Source organism: Coregonus clupeaformis, chromosome 2 (genome assembly GCF_020615455.1).
Source record: "Coregonus clupeaformis isolate EN_2021a chromosome 2, ASM2061545v1, whole genome shotgun sequence".
Classification (NCBI taxonomy): domain Eukaryota; kingdom Metazoa; phylum Chordata; class Actinopteri; order Salmoniformes; family Salmonidae; genus Coregonus; species Coregonus clupeaformis.
In genome coordinates this window covers 9132548-9156954 of record NC_059193.1, presented here as the reverse complement: position 1 = coordinate 9156954, position 24407 = coordinate 9132548, and the positions used below count along the sequence as shown (strand labels likewise).

The 24407-nt window shown below is 44.0% G+C and overlaps 1 protein-coding gene across 6 annotated transcripts; it reads right to left on the bottom strand.

The window, feature by feature from the left end:
• Nucleotides 1-115: 115 nt before the first annotated feature.
• LOC121586788 (long-chain-fatty-acid--CoA ligase 1) lies at nt 116-24407 on the bottom strand. 6 transcript variants are annotated; one of them, XM_041903799.2, is made up of 23 exons: nt 24252-24384; nt 21075-21148; nt 19150-19238; nt 15995-16215; nt 15186-15300; nt 15027-15091; nt 13192-13293; nt 12907-13006; nt 12564-12739; nt 12246-12278; nt 12091-12142; nt 11860-11933; nt 11039-11116; nt 10721-10855; nt 10478-10612; nt 10233-10328; nt 9777-9849; nt 9435-9523; nt 9015-9131; nt 7975-8118; nt 3836-3937; nt 2870-2941; nt 116-2750 (listed from the first exon to the last, which is right to left on the bottom strand). In XM_041903799.2, the coding sequence occupies exons 4-23, from the start codon at nt 16187-16189 to the stop codon at nt 2610-2612; spliced, it is 2094 nt and encodes a 697-aa protein (XP_041759733.1). In that variant the 5' UTR covers nt 16190-16215; nt 19150-19238; nt 21075-21148; nt 24252-24384; the 3' UTR covers nt 116-2609. The 6 variants fall into 6 exon arrangements, with proteins under 6 accessions (XP_041759733.1, XP_041759749.1, XP_041759725.1 ...); XM_041903815.2 differs by lacking the exon at nt 19150-19238 and having other exon boundaries at nt 24348-24407; XM_041903791.2 differs by lacking the exons at nt 11039-11116; nt 19150-19238 and adding an exon at nt 11193-11270.

Below are 24407 nucleotides of genomic sequence, written 5' to 3'. Positions count from 1 at the left end.
GACTAGTCAGAAAATTACGAACACATGACCTTGTAGATGAGATGGTGCCCTCTACTGGATCGGATGACTGGATATTTCAGACAAAACACTGCCATTTTAAATAAATACACATATGTTAATTGGGAACCGTTTTCCCCCGAAAATCTGTATTTATTTTTTTACAAAACAAACAAATCCCAGACAACATAGTAGTCGAAATAACAACACCATCAAGTTTAAACTAAGGCAAAATATTTCATATTAGATACACTTTTTCACAAGTATGTGTTACATTTTCAAAACTAAGCACATTTTCAACTAACTGAGTAGAACAAACACATTACCAGTCACTTGTTCACTGCACCAAATCACTCTTTCAAAATGCAATATTCACTTTACTTTTGATATAATTTTGTCATTTGTTAACAAAACTATCACTTAAACTGCTCAAAACTGATAACTACTTAACCAAAATGTTGTAGTGCCTAGTTAGAATATATAGTTTGATAACTGCTGAAAACTACATTTTTACCTCAAAATGTATCAATTTGAAATCAATTTATGTTGGAAGGTAAAACCAAATCATATATGGATGTGGCTGTAAATACTACATAATTATCTATCAGCCAGTGTGCTTCAATAGGACAAAGTGGAAAGAGTCACTATGTGCTACCACCTGGAATTATAGTGTAGTTTACAATGCACTGCTGAAATACCTGGGTTGTATATAACAATATATTCATTTGAATTTTGTTGGTAAGCTGATGAATTTCAAGCAGAGAGACACTATCAGTTCACAAGTCACATAGAAAAGGTGATCTTGTACAATGTTGCATGGGGAAGAAGTGGCAAACAACACATGGTATATTTTTACAGTGCCAACTGCTTTACAATGCTCACAACCTGCCATTGGATACAAATTATTACAAAAACTGTGCATGCCATGTTATAGTCAAATACAGTATGGAACATTATATTGACCATTCCTAGTCTTTCTATTCAGCACTTCAAAAAGAACAGTTTTGAAATGTGTATCTTGTATTCTTTGCCATTTGATTAAATGGTAGTTAAAATGATAAAAAATTGTGAGTATATCATTATCTGATGTATTGGTGACTAAACTAAATGTGCTCATACTATTTCATGGAAAACTTTGATTTTGCATAAATGACTTGTGTGAAACCCCAATGAATGCACAATCAAAGGTTCTGAACATAAGATAGGGGGCATTACAAGTGTTATGACTTTAGAGTTTTGTACTTAGGAGTTTAGAAAATATACCACTTACATCAACAAAAAAATGGCCAAATTGATTGCAAAAAACTGTAAATCACATACCATCTGATTATGCATGTGGAACAAGTTGTGCACATGAATCAAATAACACCACAACCTAAAACAGCTAACAATTCAATAAAATAATTAATTTTAATGACTTTTCCCTACACAAATAATTTACATATATTGTATACCCTACAAAGATTTTCTGTATAAATGTATCTAAAGTAATGGTGTTGAATGAGACGGTGAAGTCCTTCCCAAGATTACATTGAACATTTTCACAATCATGGTTCTCGATCTCAAGCTTTCACATCACGGAACCACTGAGGAACAGTGCAAAAACAAAAACACATCCCTCTTTTTCTTCTTCAATAATTTGAAAAAATATATATCACATTTAGGCTTTAGTGTTTACGTGTTTGTGTTGGAGGGTGTTATGGAAAGTGAGAACATGTAGCCCTGAGAGCTCCAGTACAAAAGGAGGACATGCCTGAGACAACTCAGCACAAAACACTACTTCATTTGATGCTGATCCATAAAAAAAAAATAATACTCCTTAGGATTACACACATTCATTTACCAATATACCTGAACCTGAAAAAACACTGCAAATTGACCGCAACAATCCCAAACAGATATAATATGACAAAAACAATCATTTCTACATTTGAATACGATCACATATGCCTTTATTTATTCATGGGAATACATAGGAACGGCTTTTCTAAATTAAAGTCACTTTGAAATGATTTCCCCCCCCCAAAAAAAAAAAAATTACAACAATAATAATTGTATAAATGTGTATTTGTTTGCTCAGAAAACTTGGCAGGCCGCCTATTGGGGAACCCTGCCCTATAGAGTAGTACATTTTCTTCAGGCAGGCATGTATCCTAAGATACAATTCCCCTTTACACAGTTTCACCATCCCTTAAAGCCTATGATAACATCCAAAAGTCTTCTTTGGAAAAGGAACCCCTGAAAAATCAGAGCTGGGTGTGTCGTTTGTTCTGTACATGAGAAAACTAATGAGGTATGGTGTGGTATAATTTACTGACAGTTGCTATTTACCAGTATGTGGTATTATTTACAGTACTGATGCTATGTGGTATTATTTACTGACAGTTGGGAGTGACATCAAGCACAGTTTCTTCTTCCCTAATGATCCTATTGTGTTTTGTTCCTATGCAGACAGAGAGCAACTGGCCACACAGGGCAAAGACAGAGAGCAACTGGCCATACAGGGCAAAGTGTATCCATAGACCAGGCCTCACAGACATGTCCTCAATCTGTGGCATAGAAGATCTCTTCTACCAGCTCCGGTTACACCCTACCTTCCGCCCTCCCACTGTTCACATCTTGATCTTGGAGTACAGTTTGTCGATCTGCTCCCTGAAGTAGTTCCTGAGTTCTGCTCGCTTGGCTTTCAGGGTGGGAGTGAGAAGGCCATTTTGGATAGAGAACATCTCTGTGTACAGGGTGATGTCCTTCACCTGATCAAAACAAGAGACATGAAACAGATAATAATTATGTTCTCTAGTTAAGACCTGATATGAAATAAAACAGACTGTGAATATTCTCTCAAATATTTTGTCTAAGATTAACCCTTTACCTGCTCAAAAGATTTCAGACCACTGTCTTTCCCTAGTTTCAAGAGGTCTTCCAAAATGGCCTTCTTTACATCCTACAGAGACAAAAACACTTAGTTTCAATGTGAATTCTCCAACACATTCAAGTGGATGTTCCATATCAGGGATGGATGTTCCATATCAGGGATGGATGTTCCATATCAGGGATGGATGTTCCATATCAGGGATGGATGTTCCATATCAGGGATGGATGTTCCATATCAGGGATGGATGTTCCATATCAGGGATGGATGTTCCATATCAGGGATGGATGTTCCATATCAGGGATGGATGTTCCATATCAGGGATGGGTGTTCCATATCAGGGATGGGTGTTCCATATCAGGGATGGGTGTTCCATATCAGGGATGGGTGTTCCATATCAGGGATGGGTGTTCCATATCAGGGATGGGTGTTCCATATCAGGGATGGGTGTTCCATATCAGGGATGGATGTTCCATATCAGGGATGGATGTTCCATATCAGGGATGGATGTTCCATATCAGGGATGGATGTTCCATATCAGGGATGGATGTTCCATATCAGGGATGGATGTTCCATATCAGGGATGGATGTTCCATATCAGGGATGGGCAACTAGAGCCCACAACCCCCCTTTTGTAGGCCCGCAGCTCAATTCTCCCCCCCCCAAAAAAAACAAACTGTTGAGTCAGAATAGGAGAATGCACAAGATGCAATTTCAAAATGTAGTTTTATATCAGCACTTTCACTTACCGGTATTATGTCAGTCACTGGCTGTCACTCAATTAGCCCATGTCAGTTAACATGTTTTGATAGTCTAGCCAGCTAACTTAACAATCTAAACTTGTAGTAATCATGGTCCAATTACAGACCGGGGGGCCCACATTGACATCCCTGTTCTATATGGAAAGAGACTGTTGAAAATATATAAAGTCTACTGTGAATCGGTGCAGATGGTCAGTGGTCCTACCATGTTGTTGCATAGGTCTCCATAGGATCCCTCCAGTCCTCTCTTCTTGGCCCAGCCAGGAAGGAAGTCAGGATCTGGCACAATGATGGCTACTAGGCATGCCTGGAGGAGAACACAACAGTATAGCTGAGGTCTGTGTATTCTCTCTCTATCCACCTCATTCTCCAACGTTGCTATGGGCACCGCCAAACAACGGAAGTGATGGATTCGACTTCCGCTTTACTTCCCTACTGCAGTGCGCCAGTGGCAAACTTGCCAGAGTAAATTATTTGAAAGAGTCAATTTATAGAGTATAAAAGTAAACAAGTGTATAAGTGTAATTTTATATTTACTTAATTCAAGTTCGCTAAACGTTAGCTAGACCTACTAGTAGGCTAGTTCTGTTGTGATAATAACGTTAGTTGTGTCAGAGTTAAGGCCCGGGCCATCCACCAAGCCAATAACGGTAACATTAACTAATGATAAACTATAGGCTACATAACTATAAAACGTTGGTTAGCATCCACACTAGAGGAAAGTTTGTTTTACAGTCCTACACCTGTCAATCAACTGATCAACGCATCCTACTGCACACTGTCTATTAATAAGGTGTTTACACAGACCATTCATGAGGTCTAACGACAGATACTGGTTCAGACCATTCATGAGGTCTAACGACAGATACTGGTTCAGACCATTCATGAGGTCTAACGACAGATACTGGTTCAGACCATTCATGAGGTCTAACGACAGATACTGGTTCAGACCATTCATGAGGTCTAACGACAGATACTGGTTCAGACCATTCGTGCTTTCAGGGTGTGTTCATTGTCAGTGACAACTGCAAATAATACTTTAACATACAGTGCATTCGGAAAGTATTCAGACCCCTTGACGTTTTCCACATTTTGTTATGTTAAAGCCTTATTCTAAAATTGATTAAATTGTTTTCCTCAATCTACACACAATGCCCCATAATGACAAAGATATTTTTTTTTTTTTTTTTTACATTCTCTTTTAAAACATAAATACTTTATTTACATAAGTATTCAGACCCTTTGCTATGAGACATCCTGTTTCCATTGATCATCCTTGAGATATGTTTCTACAACTTGGAGTCCACCTGTGGTAAATTCAATTGATTGGACATGATTTGGAAAGGCAGCCACCTGTCTATTAAAGGTCCCACAGTTGCCAGTGCATGTCAGAGCAAAAACCAAGCCATGAGGTAGAAGGAATTGTCCGTAGAGCTCCGAGACAGGATTGTGTCGAGGCACAGATCTGGGGAAGGGTACCAAAAAATGTCTGCAGCATTGAAGGTCCCAAAGAACACAGTGGCCTCCATCATTCTTAAAATGGAAGACGTTTGGAACCACCAAGACTCTTCCTAGAGCTGGCCGCCCAGCCAATCTGAGCAATTGGGGGAGAAGGGCCGCGAGATCCCATAGGGCGGCGCACAATTGGCCCAGCGTTGTCCGGGTTTGGCAGGCAGTCATTGTAAATAAGAATTTGTTCTTAAATGACTTGCCTAGTTAAATAAAGGTTCAAAAAAAAAAGTATCCTTGATGAAAACCTGCTCAGGACCTCAGACTGGGGCGAAGGTTCACCTTCCAAATGGACAACAACCATAAGCACACAGCCAAGACAACGCAGGAGTGGCTTCGGGACAAGTCTCAATGTGGCCCTGCCAGAGCCCAGACTTGAACCCGATCGAACATCTCTTGAGAGACCAGAAAATAGCTGTGCAGCGACCTGACAGCGCTTGAGAGGATCTGCAGCGAAGAATGGGAGAAACTCCCCAAATACATGTGTGCCAAACTTGTAGCGTCATATCCAAGAAGACTCGAGGCTGTAATCGCTGCCAAAGGTGCTTCAACAAAGTACTGAGTAAAGGGTCTGAATACATTTCTAAAAAACTGTTTTTGCTTTGTATGGGGTATTGTGTGTAGATTGATTAGGGGGAAAAAACAATTTAATCCATTTTAAAATAAGACTAAGGTAACAAAATGTGGAAAAAGTCAAGGGGTCTGAATACTTTCCGAATGCACTGCATGTAGGCCTAATGAAAAATAATATAGTAACTTCAATAACAAACGCTGTTTAGCCTGCACATCTTTCACAGCATGTCATTGCCTCGTTGCTCAAGTGGTTTGCAAGTGATTCCCATTTTTCTAATGGTTGTCAATTTCTCTGGTTCTCCTTTTTGACTGTGCTCATCTCTGTATGTCCTGCTGTGCAACTATTTGCAATGCATCCGTGCAACAATGTTATAACTGGCCAAAAGTGATCACACCACTGCACTTTCTTTCCTCAACTTTCCCCGACATGAACTGTTTTACATTCAGCAATTAGCAAGAGCAAGCCTGCTTCTTGCCCTGAATAGACTATTAGGCTTAGTATTAAAAAAATTACCAAATGTCCTATAGCTTTTGTAGCCTATAGCTTTTCCTTGGATTTCACGAGAAGAGGAGAGGCTTGCGTAGCCTATAGCCTGCTGCGCACAGGAACAGCTGGAAGAGAGGCGATAGTGATGTCTAGCCGAAGTAAGAAGCTAAATATTAGCTAGATATTAGGCCATTCATTCGATAAATATTAGGGTTATAGGCTAAATATTTACCAGTCAAAGTGCAAGAAAAATAAGTTAACAGATGAGGACATGGCAGATCTGTAGTGCGTTCCTCCAGGCTGCGCTCTGTGGTCCCTGGGCACGCAAAGCTCCACTATTGATTAGGCCTACGTTTTTAGACAATAACATTATTCTACCTGGTCTACAACAACACAGTGCAATGAGGAATGTATTATTGTTATCAAGTGATTACACAAGTATTGTCCATAAGCTGTAAACGGCAGTGATGTAGGTTAACTTGAATGACCTCTCACACCTCCTCTTTAGTTTCATGTCAAAATAACAACATAAGCCAACAGCCTAGACCTGGTCATGTAACCATTTGGATCAGTTTGGGTCTATTCTCTACAGTTTAGAAGGTCAGAAAGGTACATTAGCAGGACACTCATATGGTGTATGTTGTCAGGATGTAGCCCAGTGTTAAGATAGTAGGCCTATAGGACAATATGGTCTTCTCCTTTCCAACTCTGTAGCCTATTTTACACTCAGCAAACAAGAGCAAGCGTGCATCGCTCCTCCAATAGTCTATTAGTAGGCTAAAGAAAATAAGTGGAAATAAGTGTCCAACAAGCTTTTGTAGTCTGGCTTTTCCTGGGACTCCACAAGATTGAAAAGGAATAGCTGTGGCAGCAGAGAGGCCAGGTGCGTAATTGCAGTACAGAACAATGAAGACAGACAGGTTTGAGATATAGCCTAAATTAGAAGCGTATGCATATTAGCCCATAATTCATAAGCTCAATGTTAAGCTTAATACTGCAGTGAATATCCAGTCAATTTACACAGCGAAATAAAAAATAGTTTATCGGATAATGAAATCATAGTGTAGGCTACCTAACCTATGTTCGCTCCCGAGGCTGCGGCGTGCCGGATACTCAGCTTGAAAAGCTACCTTAAGGTTTCAGTTTGTTAGGGACAAGAAATGTATGCTACCTAGACTACAACAACACAATGTAATGAAGAATGTTATTACTGTTTTCAAGTGAGTGCAAAACTGTGGTCTAGGCTGTAAACTGCAGTGAATAGCCTATGTTATTTGAATAACCACTCAAAAGCCTGGCATTTTAAATGCATATTCATTTTGAAATAACTGCATCTAGCCTGCCTGATTGGGCAACTATTTGTTACAGTTATGGGTTTTTTCTCGTCAGTTTAGCCTACAAGGTCCAGGCACATTAGCAGGACACAAAAATGGTGTATTTTGTCATGATGTATCAGCTAACAGAAACATACTAATGCAGGGATTTCTAGTGGCGCGCATATTAATTATGACAATGCTTGAGCGCGGAGAAAGTTGTATTCATAGGTTCTGCGTTTGGCTTCAGTGTTTTAAAAGCTTTCGAAAATGAGGTGGATACCAGGGTCGTATTCATTAGGATTAAACGTAGCAAAACGTTTTGCATCTAAAAAACAAAAAGTGTTTCTTATTGGACAAGTGCAGGTAGTACCTCCCTGTTTAAGTCCATTCACTTTCTAATGAATATGACGTAGTAGTGTATCCCTTTTCCTTATGGACACAGTATCAATCCCTCCTTACCTGTAGGCTGTCCCCGTGCACAAAGACCTGTGCCACTGCGTCACTCCTGGTGTAGATATTCTCAATCTTCTCTGGTGCAATGTACTCTCCCTGGGCCAGCTTGAAGATGTTCTTCTTCCTGTCCACAATTTTCAAAGTGCCGTTCTGTACACACAGATGAGAGATGGTAATAAGAGTGTTATGAAAGACTAGGCGGAAATAGAGGCTGTATACACACACTCACTGGCCAGTTTATTAGTTCACGGAAATGGATCGCTCCTACAGTGAGTCACGTGGCCGTGGCTTGCTATATAAAGCAGGCAGACAGGCATCCAGTTACTGTTTGAACGTTAGAATGGGCAAAACGAGTGACCTAAGCGACTTTGAGCGTGGTATGATCGTCGGTGCCAGGCGTGCCAGATCCAGTATCTCAGAAACGGCCAGTCAGCGGCAGCCCTGTGGGCGAAAACAGCTCGTTGATGAGAGAGGTCGAAGGAGAATGGCAAAAATCATGCAAGCTAACAGGCGGGCCACAAACAGACAAATAACGGCGCATTACAACAGTGGTGTGCAGAACGGCATCTCCGAACGCACAACTCGTCGATCCTTTTCACAGATGGGCTATTGCAGCAGATGACCACACTGGGTTCCAGTCCTATCAGCTAAAAACAAGAAGAAGTGGCTCCAGTGGGCACGCGATCACCAACACTGGATAATTGAGGAGTGGAAGCACATCGCCTGGTCCGACGAATCCCGGTTCCAGTTGTGTCATGCTGATTACAGAGTCAGGATTTCGCGTAAGCAACATGAGTCAATGGCCCATCCTGCCTGGTGTCAATGGTACAGGCTGGTGACGGTGGTGTACCGCTGTCCAATCTGCAGAAACTGCATGATGCCATAGCGTCAGCATGGACCAACATCCCTGTGGAACATTTCCAACTTGTAGAATCCAAGCCCCGAAGAATTCAGGCTGTTCTGGAGGCAAAGGGGTGTCTGACCGTTACTAGATGGGTGTACCTAATAAACTGTCCAGTGTGTGTGAGACACAAACACACACTCACCGGTAACCACTTGCCAATGTCCCCTGTGTGGACCCAGCCGTTAGCGTCAATGGTCTCCTCAGTCTTCTCTGGGTCCTTCAGGTAGCCCAGAAACACATTGGCTCCTTTCACACACACCTGGAAAGACAGACACACACACAGTATAGACTGAGTGCATGGAGTGTAAAGGGGACATGACCTATTTCAATGTTGATGAGGTAAACACTGCAAATACACATCAATCTTTACATAACATTCTGGATGCATCCCAAATGACACCCTATTCCCTTTATAGTGCACTACTTATGACCAAAGGCCCTGGTTAAAAGTAGTGCACTATACAGGGAATAGGGTGCCATTTGTGACAGACTTCAGTAGAGTAATTGCTTCATGTTAAACAACGCCACTGGGCACCGAGGGCAATGCCAGGCTCCCACCCACCTCTCCCTCTCCATTGGCAGCCAGGTAGTTCATCTCAGCCACATCCACCAGCTTCACAGAGTTACATGGCAGGGGCGCTCCCACATGACCTGGGGAGGGAAGCACAGAAACAGCCCAGACAGAGTTAGCCTCCATAACACAAGTAGGTGTGTGTCTCAAATGGCACCCTATTCCCTATATAGTGCACTAACTTTGACCAGAGCCTTATGGAATAGGGTGCCATCCCTCACAGGACCCCCAGGGGGAGGTGGTGCCTGGGTATAGTATACAACCTCTCTTCATAAATGGGATGACTAATGTGTGTGACGGTTAATGTGACAGTGTGGATGATTTGCTCATTACCTGCGGTCCAATCCCCTGGTACGGTCATTGTGCAGCCAGCTGTGCATTCAGTCTGTCCATACCCCTCATACAGCTGTTGAGGGGAAATATAGACTTGTTTGGCACGGTTTCCATTATGTTTATGTATGATGCAGGACTGGGGCTGTCCTAGACTGCATGGGAGTCTCATATTGATAACATACAGCTGGATTTATATCAATACCAAACTGACAGGCAAATTTCTACCTGAGAAACTGTAATTGTCTTGAATGGTAAGTTAACCATTTACCCATCACCGTGACTTCCAGAGCCTGGACCTTGCACTAGTCCGACACAAACATATAGCCCCTATAATCCACTGGCCTGGGAACACATTCGAGATCCTACAGCTGGGCATCAGTATACCACCAGACTACAACATCCGCTGGCGCTATCCTATCCCAGAATGCACCAGTGGAGACCCTAAGACAGACTCACTTGGCAGCCCAGCACAGCTCGCAGGAAAGTCAGCACCGTTGCAGACACGGGGGCAGCACCCGTCATCATCAGACGCACCCGTCCTCCCAGACTGGCCTACAGGGGGCACCAGAGAGAGACAACAATCAGGAGATCATTATGATGGCTGGACAAGTTTTCTACATGTTTCACTTTTGCTGAACTATGTGCCAATCAGTGATCTGTGGAGCACAGTGGTTTTCTCAGTCAGGGAGGAGGTACAGTACCTGCACTTTCCTAAAGATGAGTTTGTCCCATATGCTGTCCCTCCTAACGATGCCACTCAGCAACTCGGCCTCCTTCCTCTTATAAGCAAAGTCCAGCACCCACCTCTTCAGAGAGGTGTTAGCCTGCCCATAGATCTGAAGATAGGGCATTATGAGGTCAAAATAAAGCAACAACTGTAGTCAACACGAGTGCTGTAGCAGGCAATTACAGGAAACGTAGTTAGAAGAGTCAGTGTTTCTCACCTTGTCGAACATCCTGTTGAGGAGGCGTGGCACCACAGGGAACACTGTAGGCCTCAGGGTGGCGACGTCATCCATCAGCAGGCGGATGTCTCCCTGGAAGAAACCAATCCGCCCCCCGTGCACCAGAATGACCCCCTGGGGTGAGAGGTCAGGATAGCACAGAGGTGGTGAGGACAAATTATGTGTAAAACCCAAACAGGTCTGTAGATTTGGGAGCATTTTATGGCAAAAAAGCATCACGCATTTACATTGTAGGAGAAGAATTTGAAGGTCAGAGGATTTACAGTAGCACAAAGATATAAATGCATGGATACATACCTCCACGACCCTCTCGAACATATGGGCAAGTGGCAGGTAGGATATATGAACATCATGGTGGTCTAATTTGAGGTGTTCCTAAAGGATACACATGCACGACAAACGCAACACATACAAAAGACAAGGGGAGATATTGATTATGTTACCCCCCTACCTCCACCACCCGCTCAAACATGTGTGCCAGAGGCAGGTATGAGAGCAGTACATCCTCGTGGTTGGGCAGGCAACAGGGCTGGAGCCCACAGAACCAGAGGAGAGTAGATGAGGACAGGACAGGACAGAGGCAGGCCAGAGCAGCACAGAGACAGAGACACACAGGGTTAGCATGTTAGCACTGAAACAAACACACAGGGTTAGCATGTTAGCACTGAAACAGACACACAGGGTTAGCATGTTAGCACTGAAACAGACACACAGGCATTAGCAGAGAGGAGAGAAAGAGGTTCAGAAATAAGTTACAGCAAAAATAGAGTTTAGCGGTAAAGTTTGGCACAAGGTTTCACAGCACAATTTTACAGACAGCAACAGACAGTCCTCATGAGCAGGTGGGTATCATATTAGATGGCAGACAGTGTATATACTGTCAACATGACTAGGTTGGGTGTAAACATGATATTTGACACCATCTTTCCTCACAATCATTAGCTCTTATGGTTCACGCCTATAGGCAATATTTGAATACCAAGGGGCTGAGGAGAAGACTTTGCATATGAAGCTTGGCACAAACCTATTTGCTCACACACAAGTACCGTCAACAGTAGAATCAAAATATAGGTCAACAGATGTGTTAGTTGTAAAACAACACTGTCCCATTGCTTTACCTCAATGACCTTGATGAAGGCAGAGCAGTTGGCAGCAACATTCCCATGTGTTAGCATGGCTCCCTTTGGGTTCCCTGAGGAAGACAACACAGAAATGAGACTAGCCGCATACATGTGGCTTTCTACAGTGTGGACACATTAAACAGCACTCTTCAGATAGAGCCACACAAGAGGGACAGAGGCCATCTTAGGACAGTGCTCAGTTTGGCATTGGATCATAAGATGGCGTACCCGTGGTTCCACTGGTGAAGCAGATGATAGCCATGTCTTCAGGACTGGGAGGCTGCAGAGAGCAAAGGGTCACAGGTCAAAGAACTGAATGAATGAAAGCTAAATCAACTCCAATCAATATGGGGCAGGAGGGAGGAACAGGCATCTTTACTCACAACTGGTTGGTGGTGGTGGGCCTTGCCGATAGCCTAGAAGAAGACAACATGAATGAAGGTTACTTGAATATGTACTAGCACTAGCTAGTCTCATGGGACAACACCAGGTTGTAGGACTTCACTTGTGGTAAAGACAGACGCAAAACAACACAATTCTAGACTGCGCCTGCCCTGCCTTAAGTCTGCAGTTTAGCACACAAAAACAAAAAGACAATCTCAGAGAATTTGAAGCAAATTTAGTTCAGGAAGTGGTAAAACAAAACAGACAAGAGAATGAACCCCAGCAGACTAGTTATGAGTCAGAGTTTCTCCCCTCACCTCCACTTGGCTCAGGCTGAGGATGTCGATGCCACAGTCCTTCCCCTTGGCCACCAGCTCATCATCAAAAGGCTCCATGAGGATGATGGTTCTGACACTGTGCTCCCTGCCAGACACACACGCCAGGACTAGCCTGGCCTTCTCAGGGACGTCACACAGTATGCTGGAAATGGTGGCTGTGCGCATGCGTACACACACACAAAGAGATCAATAGGGTCAACCACCATATCCACAAGAAAGTATCTCAATGAGATAAGCTGGACATATAAAAGCTGATGAAAATATGACATCAATTTAAATGTACCGTATTCTTATTTGAGAGCTTCTCTGGGTTGTTGCTCACCTTTGTCGATGACGTAGGTGATGGCCTCAGTACCCAGAGTGTCATACAGGGGCACAGCCACCAGAGAGAAGGTATAGCAGGCCAGCTCAGCGATGGCCCACTGCAGACGCACAGCACACATGACCAATCTACCGCTATCAGTACTGCTTTTACAGAGTTATGCCTGTGTAGTATTTACCCCACATGTAGCAGATTCAGAATGAACCAGTTGAACATTGTATGCAGCACTTCAATGTTTGTGACTGTGTGCTATTACTGTACTGCTCTTCAAGTGGTCTTGCTCACCTCTGGTCGGTTCTGAGCAAAGATGCCGATGAACTGGTCTTTGGTTTTAGTGTGTCCCCTGTGGAGCAGCGCAGAGCCCAGGTTCTCTGCCTTCTCTGCTACCTGGGGGTGGAGGACACACAGCATGTTAGGGGGGGGGGGGTGGAGGACACACAGCTCGTTAGGGGAGGGGGGTGGAGGACACACAGCACGTTAGGGGAGGGGGGTGGAGGGCACACAGCTCGTTAGGGGAGGGGGGGTGGAGGACACACAGCATGTTAGGGGAGGGGGGGGGGGTGGAGGACACACAGCTCGTTAGGGGAGGGGGGTGGAGGACACACAGCACGTTAGGGGAGGGGGGGGTGGAGGGCACACAGCTCGTTAGGGGAGGGGGGGTGGAGGGCACATAGCTCTTTAGGGGAGGGGGGGTGGAGGGCACACAGCTCTTTAGGGGAGGAGGGGTGGAGGGCACACAGCTCGTTAGGGGAGGAGGGGTGGAGGGCACACAGCTCTTTAGGGGAGGGGTGGAGGGCACACAGCTCTTTAGGGGAGGGGGGTGGAGGGCACACAGCTCGTTAGGGGGAGGAGGGGTGGAGGGCACACAGCTCTTTAGGGGAGGGGTGGAGGGCACACAGCTCTTTAGGGGAGGGGGGTGGAGGGCACACAGCTCGTTAGGGGAGGAGGGGTGGAGGGCACACAGCTCTTTAGGGGAGGGGGTGGAGGGCACACAGCTCTTTAGGGGAGGGGGTGGAGGGCACACAGCTCTTTAGGGGAGGGGGGTGGAGGGCACACAGCTCTTTAGGGGAGGGGGGTGGAGGGCACACAGCTCTTTAGGGGAGGGGGTGGAGGGCACACAGCTCGTTAGGGGAGGAGGGGTGGAGGGCACACAGCTCTTTAGGGGAGGGGGGTGGAGGGCACACAGCTCTTTAGGGGAGGGGGGTGGAGGGCACACAGCTCTTTAGGGGAGGGGGGGTGGAGGGCACACAGCTCTTTAGGGGAGGGGGGTGGAGGGCACACAGCTCTTTAGGGGAGGGGGGTGGAGGGCACACAGCTCTTTAGGGGAGGGGGGGTGGAGGGCACACAGCTCTTTAGGGGAGGGGTGGTGGAGGGCACACAGCTCTTTAGGGGAGGGGTGGTGGAGGGCACAAAGCTCTTTAGGGGAGGGGTGGTGGATGGCACACAGCTCTTTAGGGGAGGGGGGTGGAGGGCACACAGCTCTTTAGGGGAGGGGGGGTGGAGGGCACACAGCTCTTTAGGGAGGGGGGTGGAGGGCACACAGCTCGTTAGGGGAGGGGGTGGAGGGCACACAGCTCGTTAGGGGAGGGGTGGAGGGCACACAGCTCGTTAGGTAGTTAGTGATACATACTGCAGGAGGAATGACTCAGCAGAACACATGGGACGTATTCATTAGTGCACACTGTAGCAAAACATTTTGCAGCGGAAAATGTTTTTGCAGGAAGGGTTTCTTATTGGACAAGTTCAGGGAGTCCCTCTCCGTTTCCGTCTGTTTTCATCTGTTTGGAGTCTAGTGAATATGACCCTGCTGTCTCAGAGGAGAGGGGGAACACTAGGGAGAGTTACAGAGGACTATCAGTTCCTCACTGGGGGGGATCCCTTGTGGTTTGGATGGGTGTGGCTGGCTTTCTGTTTAAACAGACCACTCAGACACACCATGGGGACTTGTAGACTGTCTAATTATGATAGAATAGTGCACCAAACAATATTTTACTGCCTAAAACTACATTTGGTATAACACCTAATCAGAAATATATTCATCACACTATAACAAGAGAAAGTGACAGATGAATGTTGTTGTGCTGGAGTGTGTTACATTGCAAGGTGTCAAGACATCCTACCTCGGAGTATGACAGCCACTCATAGGACTGGTTTGGTTGTCTTGCTCCAAGACAGGGACCATTCTCTAGTGGAGAAAACACAAAATTAACATTTCAAATCACCTTAATGTCCTAGTATGTCAAGTATAGTCTACATAAGGTGCTTAGAGAGACACTCACTGGAGACCCGTGCGCCCCTGAGGAAGAACTCATACATGGTCTTGGCATCGTCGTACAGGTGGGTCATGTGTTTGTCGCTGTCCATCAGCGCTGACCGGCGGGCATACTCTCCTCCCTGACAGGAAACACAGTACCACATTAAACATCCATCATACAGGCGACTAGCTCACTGTCTGACTACCATAGGTATGACCCATAGACGTCTGCACAAACACCAAGGTCATCCAAGGCCTGTAAAATAACACAGATTTCAAACTGACGAACTCCTCTGTGTGCTAATGGAGGAATGACTAGCTTGCTGTGGAGAAGACTTTCAACAGGGTTGTTCATTGTGCTCATCCATCCTGTTATTTTCAGAGTCATTTCTGCTTGTGTGAAGCATCGTATTTACTCACTCAAGTATAGCCACACACGCATCTAACTATGCTGGCCAACGCCTTTTCCAGGCCAAGTGTGGTGGTTACGCTCCAACCATAAAATAATGCCACTCTCAGGCCACAACTGTGAAACCAAGGGCACTAGAGACCAGGCCGGCCACTACTCAAACAGCCTCATGCACCTCCACTGTGTGAGTATACCACAGCCCTGCACTCAGGATAGTAGCCTATATCGTTAGCTGGGGTATACAGCCGTTAATATGACTCATGAAGTGAGGTGTTTACTTGAAGAGGCAGCTTGATGCAGGAATGGAAGTAACAAGAAAGAATGTGTACCTCTTTACACATAAACAATACCTTCAGGCATTGCCAAGTCATACAGAAATCATGCCATGTCCTTTACAGTAGCAGGTCGGTCATGACTCTCCTTACCGGAACCTCGACGGACTGCATTCTCAGGTCGCATGGTGGCTTCAGGGCCTTGGGCCGGGTGGTGTACCAGTAGGTTGTGAGGGCAGCGAACGCCCCTACTCCCACCAACGTGTGCGTGGACAGGCTACGCAGGTACTGCCGTACCTCATCCAGCTCGGGGATGCGCAGCTGATTCAGGAGCTGCTGGGCTTGCATGGTTGGGCCTTAGCTAGCGTCTCTGTCTGTGGGAAAGAAGAGGTTCGTTAAATGAACATACAGTCACGTATTATGTCCTATGTCCATAACCATCAAACAAATTTCCTCCTGGTGGGAAATCAAATTATTTATAAATCGAATCATAATCCGTATCCTGAAAAGGTCATTTTCTATGTTAGATAGCTACTAGCTTAGCAAGCACTAAGCAGGGAACACTGGTTGTGAAAGTAACAGTCCATATGTTACTCTATATTTGAAAGATCATACTTTCGCTTTGTTTAATCTCAGGTTTGAATTTCCCATGGCATGATTTCAGCATTCATTCACTAATAGCTAGTCTTATCCTCTGTGTGAAACTACTAGTCTGTAGAACAATGGATTGACTACTATGCTCTCAATTACCTTCTTTCTTTCTTTAATAAGAGGTAGGGACAGAAACACCTCTCAGTGTTGTCATGAAAACACACAGAGCTGAGGGTCCTTTATAGTGGGTGTAGTGTTGTGGCTCTATTGAACTTTGGACCAGATAGTTGCCTTTAGCCTACATACCAGTGTCTTGGTCCTTGACATTACATTTACATTTAAGTCATTTAGCAGATGCTCTTATCCAGAGCGACTTACAAATTGACTAAGGTAGATTAACCCTCTAGTCTAAACTGCAGGGGGGGGATACTAAGCTAACATATGGAATTGTTTTGAGAATTGTTTTAAGATGGAATTGCTTTAAGACCCCTTAAGGTATCAAAAATATTTGATGTAACATTGAATTTGGCCTTACTGCATGGAACAACATATAGTCCACAAAAAAATCTAAAGGAAGTTTGTGAACTGACTTCAGACGAGTCCCTTAACTCAAAGCAAAATGGGGAACACCATAGTGTTCGTGAGAGTCTCATATTGCCATAGAGGTGTCATTTAGTAGGCCAAACCGTTCAGGCGCTACAAACGTTTTCATGAGGCCGATTTACGGGATGTCTCATGGTCTGACAAACAATGCTGTAGCTCTGCCACCTTTCACCGCAGATGTGGATTGACGACATCAGCGTACGTGGTCGATTGAGACACATCCAATGCAAAATAACAGATATCTCTAGCTTTAACTGACGGATTTTGATGGGGATTTTTTATTATGCTAATTAGAATTTTGCAGGGCCATCGACTCTGGGGGGTTAAGAGACAATTTAATTGGTGAATGAGGCGTTTAAACTCAGAACACTCATTGATATCGATGCAACCCCTACCCCTGTTCAAAGCCTTAATGGTCAAAGAAGATGATTGAATGGTCCGGGTGCCGGAAAATAATTATAATAATTTGTACACTTCCAATTAACCACAACTAGGCTTAAAAAAATAATTTCATAACTTGAATTACATTGAAACACGACTACGTCTCTTCGAACAGACTTCCTAAATTAAACTCACTTTTAGCTGAATTCCTAGTGATGTCTTTTTTTTGTGCCGAAAACTAATTTAAATAACTTCTCACATACATACAGTGCATTCGGAGAGTATTCAGACCCCTTGACTTTTTCCAAATGTTGTTATGTTATAGCCTTATTCTAAAATGTGTTAAATTAATTGTTTTCCTAATCAATCTACACACAATTCCCCATAAAACAGGTTTTTATACATTTTTGCAAATGTTTTACAAAACATTAATTTAAAAAATACCTTATTTACATAAGTATTCAGACCCTTTGCTATGAGTCTCGAAATTGAGCTCAGGTGCATCCTGTTTCCATTGATCATTATTGAGATGTTTCTACAACTTGATTGGAGTCCACCTGTGGTCAATTCAATTGATTGGACATGATTTGGAAAGGCACACACCTGTCTATATACAGTAGGGAACTGACTGTATGTCAGAACAAAAACCAAGCCATGAGGTCGAAGGAATTGTCCGTAGAGCTCCGAGACAGGATTGTATCGAGGCACAGATCTGGGGAAGTGTACCAAAAAAATTCTGCAGCATTGAAGGTCCCCAAGAACACAGTGCCCTCCATCATTCTTAAATGGAAGACATTTGGAACCATCAAGACTCTTCCTAGAGCTGGCTGCCCGGCCAAACTGAGCAATCGGGGGAGAAGGGCCTTGGTCAGGGAGGTGACCAAGAACCCGATGGCCACTCTGACAGAGCTCCAGAGTTCCTCTGTGGAGATGGGAGAACCATCCAGAAGGACAACCATCTCTGCAGCACTCCACCAATCAGGCCTTAATGGTAGAGTGGCCAGACGTATTGTGTGTAGATTGATGAGGGGGAAAAAACAATTGAATCCATTTTAGAATAAGGCTGTAACGTAACAAAATGTGGAAAAAGTCAAGGGGTCTGAATACTTTCATTTACTAAAATCTTTGCTGACCTCTGTTGCCAACTATCCAGTCAAACAAGTGATTAAATCCACATCAGTTAGCTAGACAAAGCAGTTATCTAGATAGATAGTGTGTCATGATAACGCCAACAGCCCTGGGTTCAGAATATGGAGGTGATGGTCCCCATGCAGTGTCAGCACTGGATCATGCCTGGCAGGCAGGAGGAATGTGGGCCATTGACGTAACATGTAACCCTAAAGGACCAACATGACTTCTCACCTACTTCTTCTGTCTATTATTGTCCCATGCATTTATTCTCAGACTGTTACACACCGACACATTACCTGCTGCTAGAAACATACACAACACAAAGAGGAAAAAAGTATTCTCAAGTCAGGGTCCACGCTTTCCTGTCAAGTAGGCTATTTGATAGAGTTTAGAGACAGTGTGGTGGAAGTGGCACAATAACAGGCTGACCAATTTATAACCAAGCCTCAGTCAAACGTTCAAAGCCTTACTCTAGTACTTCCATTTCAGTAAAAAGCCTAACAACCATAAACCTCTGATCTGCCTACAAGCTTCCCTTCCCCAGGTTTTACAAGCAGTGTGGAGAGGTTTAAACAGAGCATCATGGTGTGGTGTAAACTCACAGATGTCCTTCAGGTGTCTTTCAGGCCGTCTCCACAGCAGATATGCAACCAAGAGTGTCCTTATGATCCACAACCCAAAACCAGACAGCCTGCCACCAAACAAAACAGGGTGACAATACTGGGGTCTCAGAACTGGTCAAAACTACTGCACTTTTCAGCAAACGCTAGTGTAGTGAGCTACGAGACTACTGCCTCCAAGAGTAGCTAGCTGATCCAAAGTGTCACTGATTCAGAGAAGCCACATGTTTCCTATAAATAGCATGAGATAACAGCAACATAGCTGTGGCTGGACACAGTGTCATACAGTGGACAGTGAAACTTTTTTTTGTTTTTTCACTTTGTGCCTCTAACTTTCTCCCTCATCATTATTCATGATTCATTCAGGATTATCCGTAATGATGGTAGCATCCACATTCATGTATTACCTGAAACACAAACAAAACAAACTGCAAATGCATCCAACAACTTTGTAAAAGTCACAAGCTTTATGTAGTCATTGCGTGCTAGGAATATGGGCCAAAATACAAAACTTTGGACTACTTTAATAAACATAAGTGAACTTGTCCAAATACTTTTGGGGGGGGGACTATGTACAAAAAGTGCTGTAATTTCTAAACGGTTCACCCTATATGGATGAAAATACCCTCAAATTAAATCTGACAGTGAGTCTGCACTTTAACCTCATTGTATTATTTCAAAGTGCTGGAGCACAGAGCCAAAACAACAACAAACGTGTCACTGTACATACAACACATGCACACACGTCTTTAGCTAATCAGAAGGAAAGACAAACGTCTTCTTAGCGGGTCAATACATCTGTCCTCACAGGTGGCTGGCCAGTGGACAATAGTGCAGGAGTCTATCTGGTCAGATGACAGTTCACTGTGACCAGAGGACAGGTAATATGTAATGTATCAAAGATCAAAAGGTCAGACTCGATGGTCCAACCCCATTGGCCAGAAGCCCTCAGATATCCGCTGAGTCAGCTGAATGATTACAAGAAGTGGAGATAGAGTGAAGACTGAGTGGGTGAAGATGGGATATGGTTAAAGAGGTGTTTGAAAATACCTTTTAACAGCAACTTTTACTGGGAAAAGTATTAGTGGACAGGACAGGACTGTGCTTCTGTTCAATGGATGGGGAGGTTAATCAGCTATGTACCACTGTGTGTAGGCATACTTACTCCAAGAACTTTGAATAATATGTTCCATCCTGATGCTGACAGAGGACATAGATCAAGTAGTACCACTACCAGGCCAAGAACATCAGCCAAGGTCTGGCCAGGGAAGTCATGCATCCATTCACATCATAGCCTAGCCTGCTCTCCCAGGTTTTTCTGCCTTCCAGCCCAAAGGTAACCTGAACCCTACTACAGCAGCCCCACCCCCCCCCCCCCCCCCCACCGGGTAGTAAAGGATCACCCCATGGCCTATCAGCCAAACAGACTAAGGAAAGGGAGGGAGGAGCGGGAGGGAAGCTATTTAAAACAAAATGACGTTTGAATGGAAAATACTGGGCAGGAGGTATGTTGTGTGTTAGTGTGTGTGTGTGTTGGGTAGGGGGAGCAACTCCCATTAACACGTAGAACAATTTAGGGAGTGTGAGCCATCAGACGTTAAAACACTGAAGTTCAACTGGAGACTCATGTCAAAGCCTTTGCATAAACACACGGTTTAATCTACAACCCCACAGTTATGGACTCCTGGTTAATCTCATCAGTCATTTACCTCATCTTCATTACTTATTGACATACATCCAGAGCAATGCTTGTTTCAGAGGCGTTGTGACTCAGAAGTTACTGGTGAGTGGTGTGCGCGTCCTTCAAGCCAAATCTTTTCATTCACTGACTGGGTTAATTTACATGGTACATTCCACACTTCTGGCTCAGATTATATCACAGTCACTCTCAATACACACATACTCACTTCACTACTAGTGGCCAAGTCTAAGCAGCAGCACAGTGACTGGAGTTGACAGACCCCCCTTTCAGGCAGGTCACCTAAGGATTGAGAAGGGGGACAAAGTCACCACATTAGGTTCATTAAAAAGCTCCTCCTAACCCTAACCTTGTAAGAAAAAGACTGCAGTGTTTACAATAATGCAACACCTGAACACATCCAAAACTTGGAGGCATTACAGTAAAATACTATGATCATTACACTATTGGAGGCATTGCAGTACAGTACTATGATCATTACACTATTGGAGGCATTGCAGTACAGTACTATGATCATTACACTATTGGAGGCATTGCAGTACAGTACTATGATCATTACACTATTGGAGGCATTGCAGTACAGTACTATGATCATTACACTATTGGAGGCATTGCAGTACAGTACTATGATCATTACACTATTGGAGGCATTGCAGTACAGTACTATGATCATTACACTATTGGAGGCATTGCAGTACAGTACTATGATCATTACACTATTGGAGGCATTGCAGTACAGTACTATGATCATTACACTATTGGAGGCATTGCAGTACAGTACTATGATCATTACACTATTGGAGGCATTGCAGTACAGTACTATGATCATTACACTATTGGAGGCATTGCAGTACAGTACTATGATCATTACACTATTGGAGGCATTGCAGTACAGTACTATGATCATTACACTATTGGAGGCATTACAGTACAGTACTATGATCATTACTCTATTGGAGGCATTGCAGTACAGTACTATGATCATTACTCTATTGGAGGCATTGCAGTACAGTACTATGATCATTACACTATTGGAGGCATTGCAGTACAGTACTATGATCATTAGTCTATTGGAGGCATTGCAGTACAGTACTATGATCATTACACTATTGTTCCAACTGAATGTGTTAAATAAGATGAGGACCCTTTGTATACATGCAAAATGGACTAAAGTAGTAACAACATGAATTAAGATAATTTCAGCAAGGTCACAACAATCGAGCCCTATGTTTCTGGACAGCTCTGTAAGTAGTAATGGGGGGGGTTTCGTGAAGTCCCTAAGTATGGTGCTAATATCATATCATGAGGTCCCTAGCAATTCCTAGACCTATCTGTAAGGCTCCACATGCACACAGTCTGCCCCGTCTGGCCTCTCCCAAGCATACAAGCACCACCCTTTAGAGTGAGGATGAGTGGCAGAAGTGCCCTCTAAACTCAGAGTCCTAGTTAAGCTACGTCCTATGAGGTTTAGGAGACCGTCAGTCAGGAACAGTCAGTCCAGGGGTGTATTCATTATGTATTGCAACAGAAACCGTTTACGAACCAAACAGAACGAAACCAGACCTACCTGATTTTGTCCAATAGAAACACATTGTTGTTGCAAAACATTTTCTGTTCAGAGTAAACCGTTTCTGTTGCAAAACGTTTTGCAACAGAAGAATCCGGATAATACATTCAACCTAGGTTAATGGCTTTCAAATGACATAATGAATGCATCTGTTCCTGTTCTACAAAGACAAAACAATGTCATTAATACCCAGAAAGTCATCTCATCACTTAGACCCCTAAATCATTAATGCCATACATTGGTTTCAACACTCTGTCCACTCTAAAGCATCTTTATTGGTTAGTGAAGCAACGCCATTGATCAGTCTAGGCTACTTGTGGTCACACTGGATAAGCTTGGATTACCTTTGCCCAAGTGAACTAGGATCACTTGGCCAAAGGTTGCAGCAGAACAGACCTCTCAGAGACCTTTCCCCTTACATCAGGTGTGTCAAACTCATTCCATGAAGGGCCTAATGTCTGCAGGTTCTTTCTTTCAATTAAGACCTACACAACCAGGTGAGGGGACCTTAATTCATCAATCACGTACAAGGGAGGAGTGAAAACCCGCAGGCTCTCGACCCACCGTGGAATGAGTTTGACATCTGTGCCTTACATTGTCTCAAGACAGGCGACCAGGCCAGAGTAACTTGTTATTGACCAAGAGTTTGTTAAAATAGTTGTACAGATTTCAATATGTACACATAGGCATATACGAAACAATACAACCAGCAACTCGGCAAGTGCAATGGGAAAAACAACGTCCTCATAATAATTGGGCTCCCGAGTGGTGCAGCGGTCTAAGGCACTGCATGCATCTCAGTGCTTGAGGTGTCACTACAGACCCCCTGGTTCGATTCCAGGCTGTATCACAACCGGCTGTGATTGGGAGTCCCATAGGGAGGCGCACAATTGGCCCAGCATCGTCCGGGTTTGGCCAATGTAGGCCATCATTGTAAATAAGAATTAGTTCTTAACTGACTTGCCTAGTTAAATAAAGGTACAATAAAATAAATAAATAGGCTTTGGGGAGGTTTTTGTATCTGACCACAATCACCCTAATACTCCTATGACACCGTAAAGGAGTTTAACTAGTCTCACTAAAACTTCTCCAAGACATAGTGTGAAATGACAAGACATTGCAAGTGTGTGTGTGTGACACACTGGGGTCAGGGAGGATTAACGGGCGTGCAAGAACAAAAGTGACAGCTGAGCTGGGACATGTTGAGCCATCCAATGAGGGAGTGTCACCTTTCACCTCAATACCTGCGGTAGAGAGAGGGGAGAAATGACCCGACTGCTACCGATTCAGGCATGGGTTGAGAAGGCAAGGGCATGATGTAACTTTTAAAACTCACAGTAGGGTTATAGCACAACCGAAATACATTTGGAAATACTAGCTACTGCTAGTTACCAAGTCTAACTACAATCAGAAAAATTGCAATAACTGCTAAGGCACACACAATTTAACCCATTGATTTGGTTTAACCTAGTGTGAGACACGTTTAATTGATAAATAGCGAAGTACAATGTTTTTGCTGCTAATTAATCTGGATAGGAGTAGCACGCCTACTTTTAGCTAACAAATTGACATGGCATTATGAGCAACTGTTACCAAGACGTGGCTTTGTCGCTAGCGTGTGTAATTCTAGTTGCTATGACATTACGTATGGATCCGATCCATTCAAGCCATAAATCAACAAATGCATATAATGAGACTAAATCAGCCATCATTCCTAGTTACAATTATAAACAACGTTTATTTCATTGTATATTTTTGGCATTATTAATATTTGCATACATTTGCTGAACAGCGTTTCCATTCATCATTGATACATACCGGTATTTCAAGTTAGATAAAGGCGTTGAATAGTCTCGTCTGTGAAGCATCAATAGGTTTCTAAAGTAATCTATCGTGAAAACAACGACCACCAACCTTTGCAGCGCGCCAGCCTTGTGATATCGACCATGCGTCTTGGAGGAGGGCATGTCCGTG

What these genes read in the sequence shown, in the direction of transcription:
- LOC121586788 (XM_041903815.2), bottom strand. Translation starts at nt 16,189, where the DNA reads ATGCAAGCCCAGCAGCTCCTGAATCAGCTGCGCATCCCCGAGCTGGAT. An exon ending in CTTCACCAGTGGAACCACGG is followed by an intron (nt 11,934 to 12,090) that starts GTACGCCATCTT and finishes TGTCTTCCTCAG; the next exon opens with GGAACCCAAAGGGAGCCATG. An exon ending in GAGCTGTGCTGGGCTGCCAA is followed by an intron (nt 9,850 to 10,232) that starts GTGAGTCTGTCT and finishes TCCCCTCAACAG; the next exon opens with CTGTATGAGGGGTATGGACA.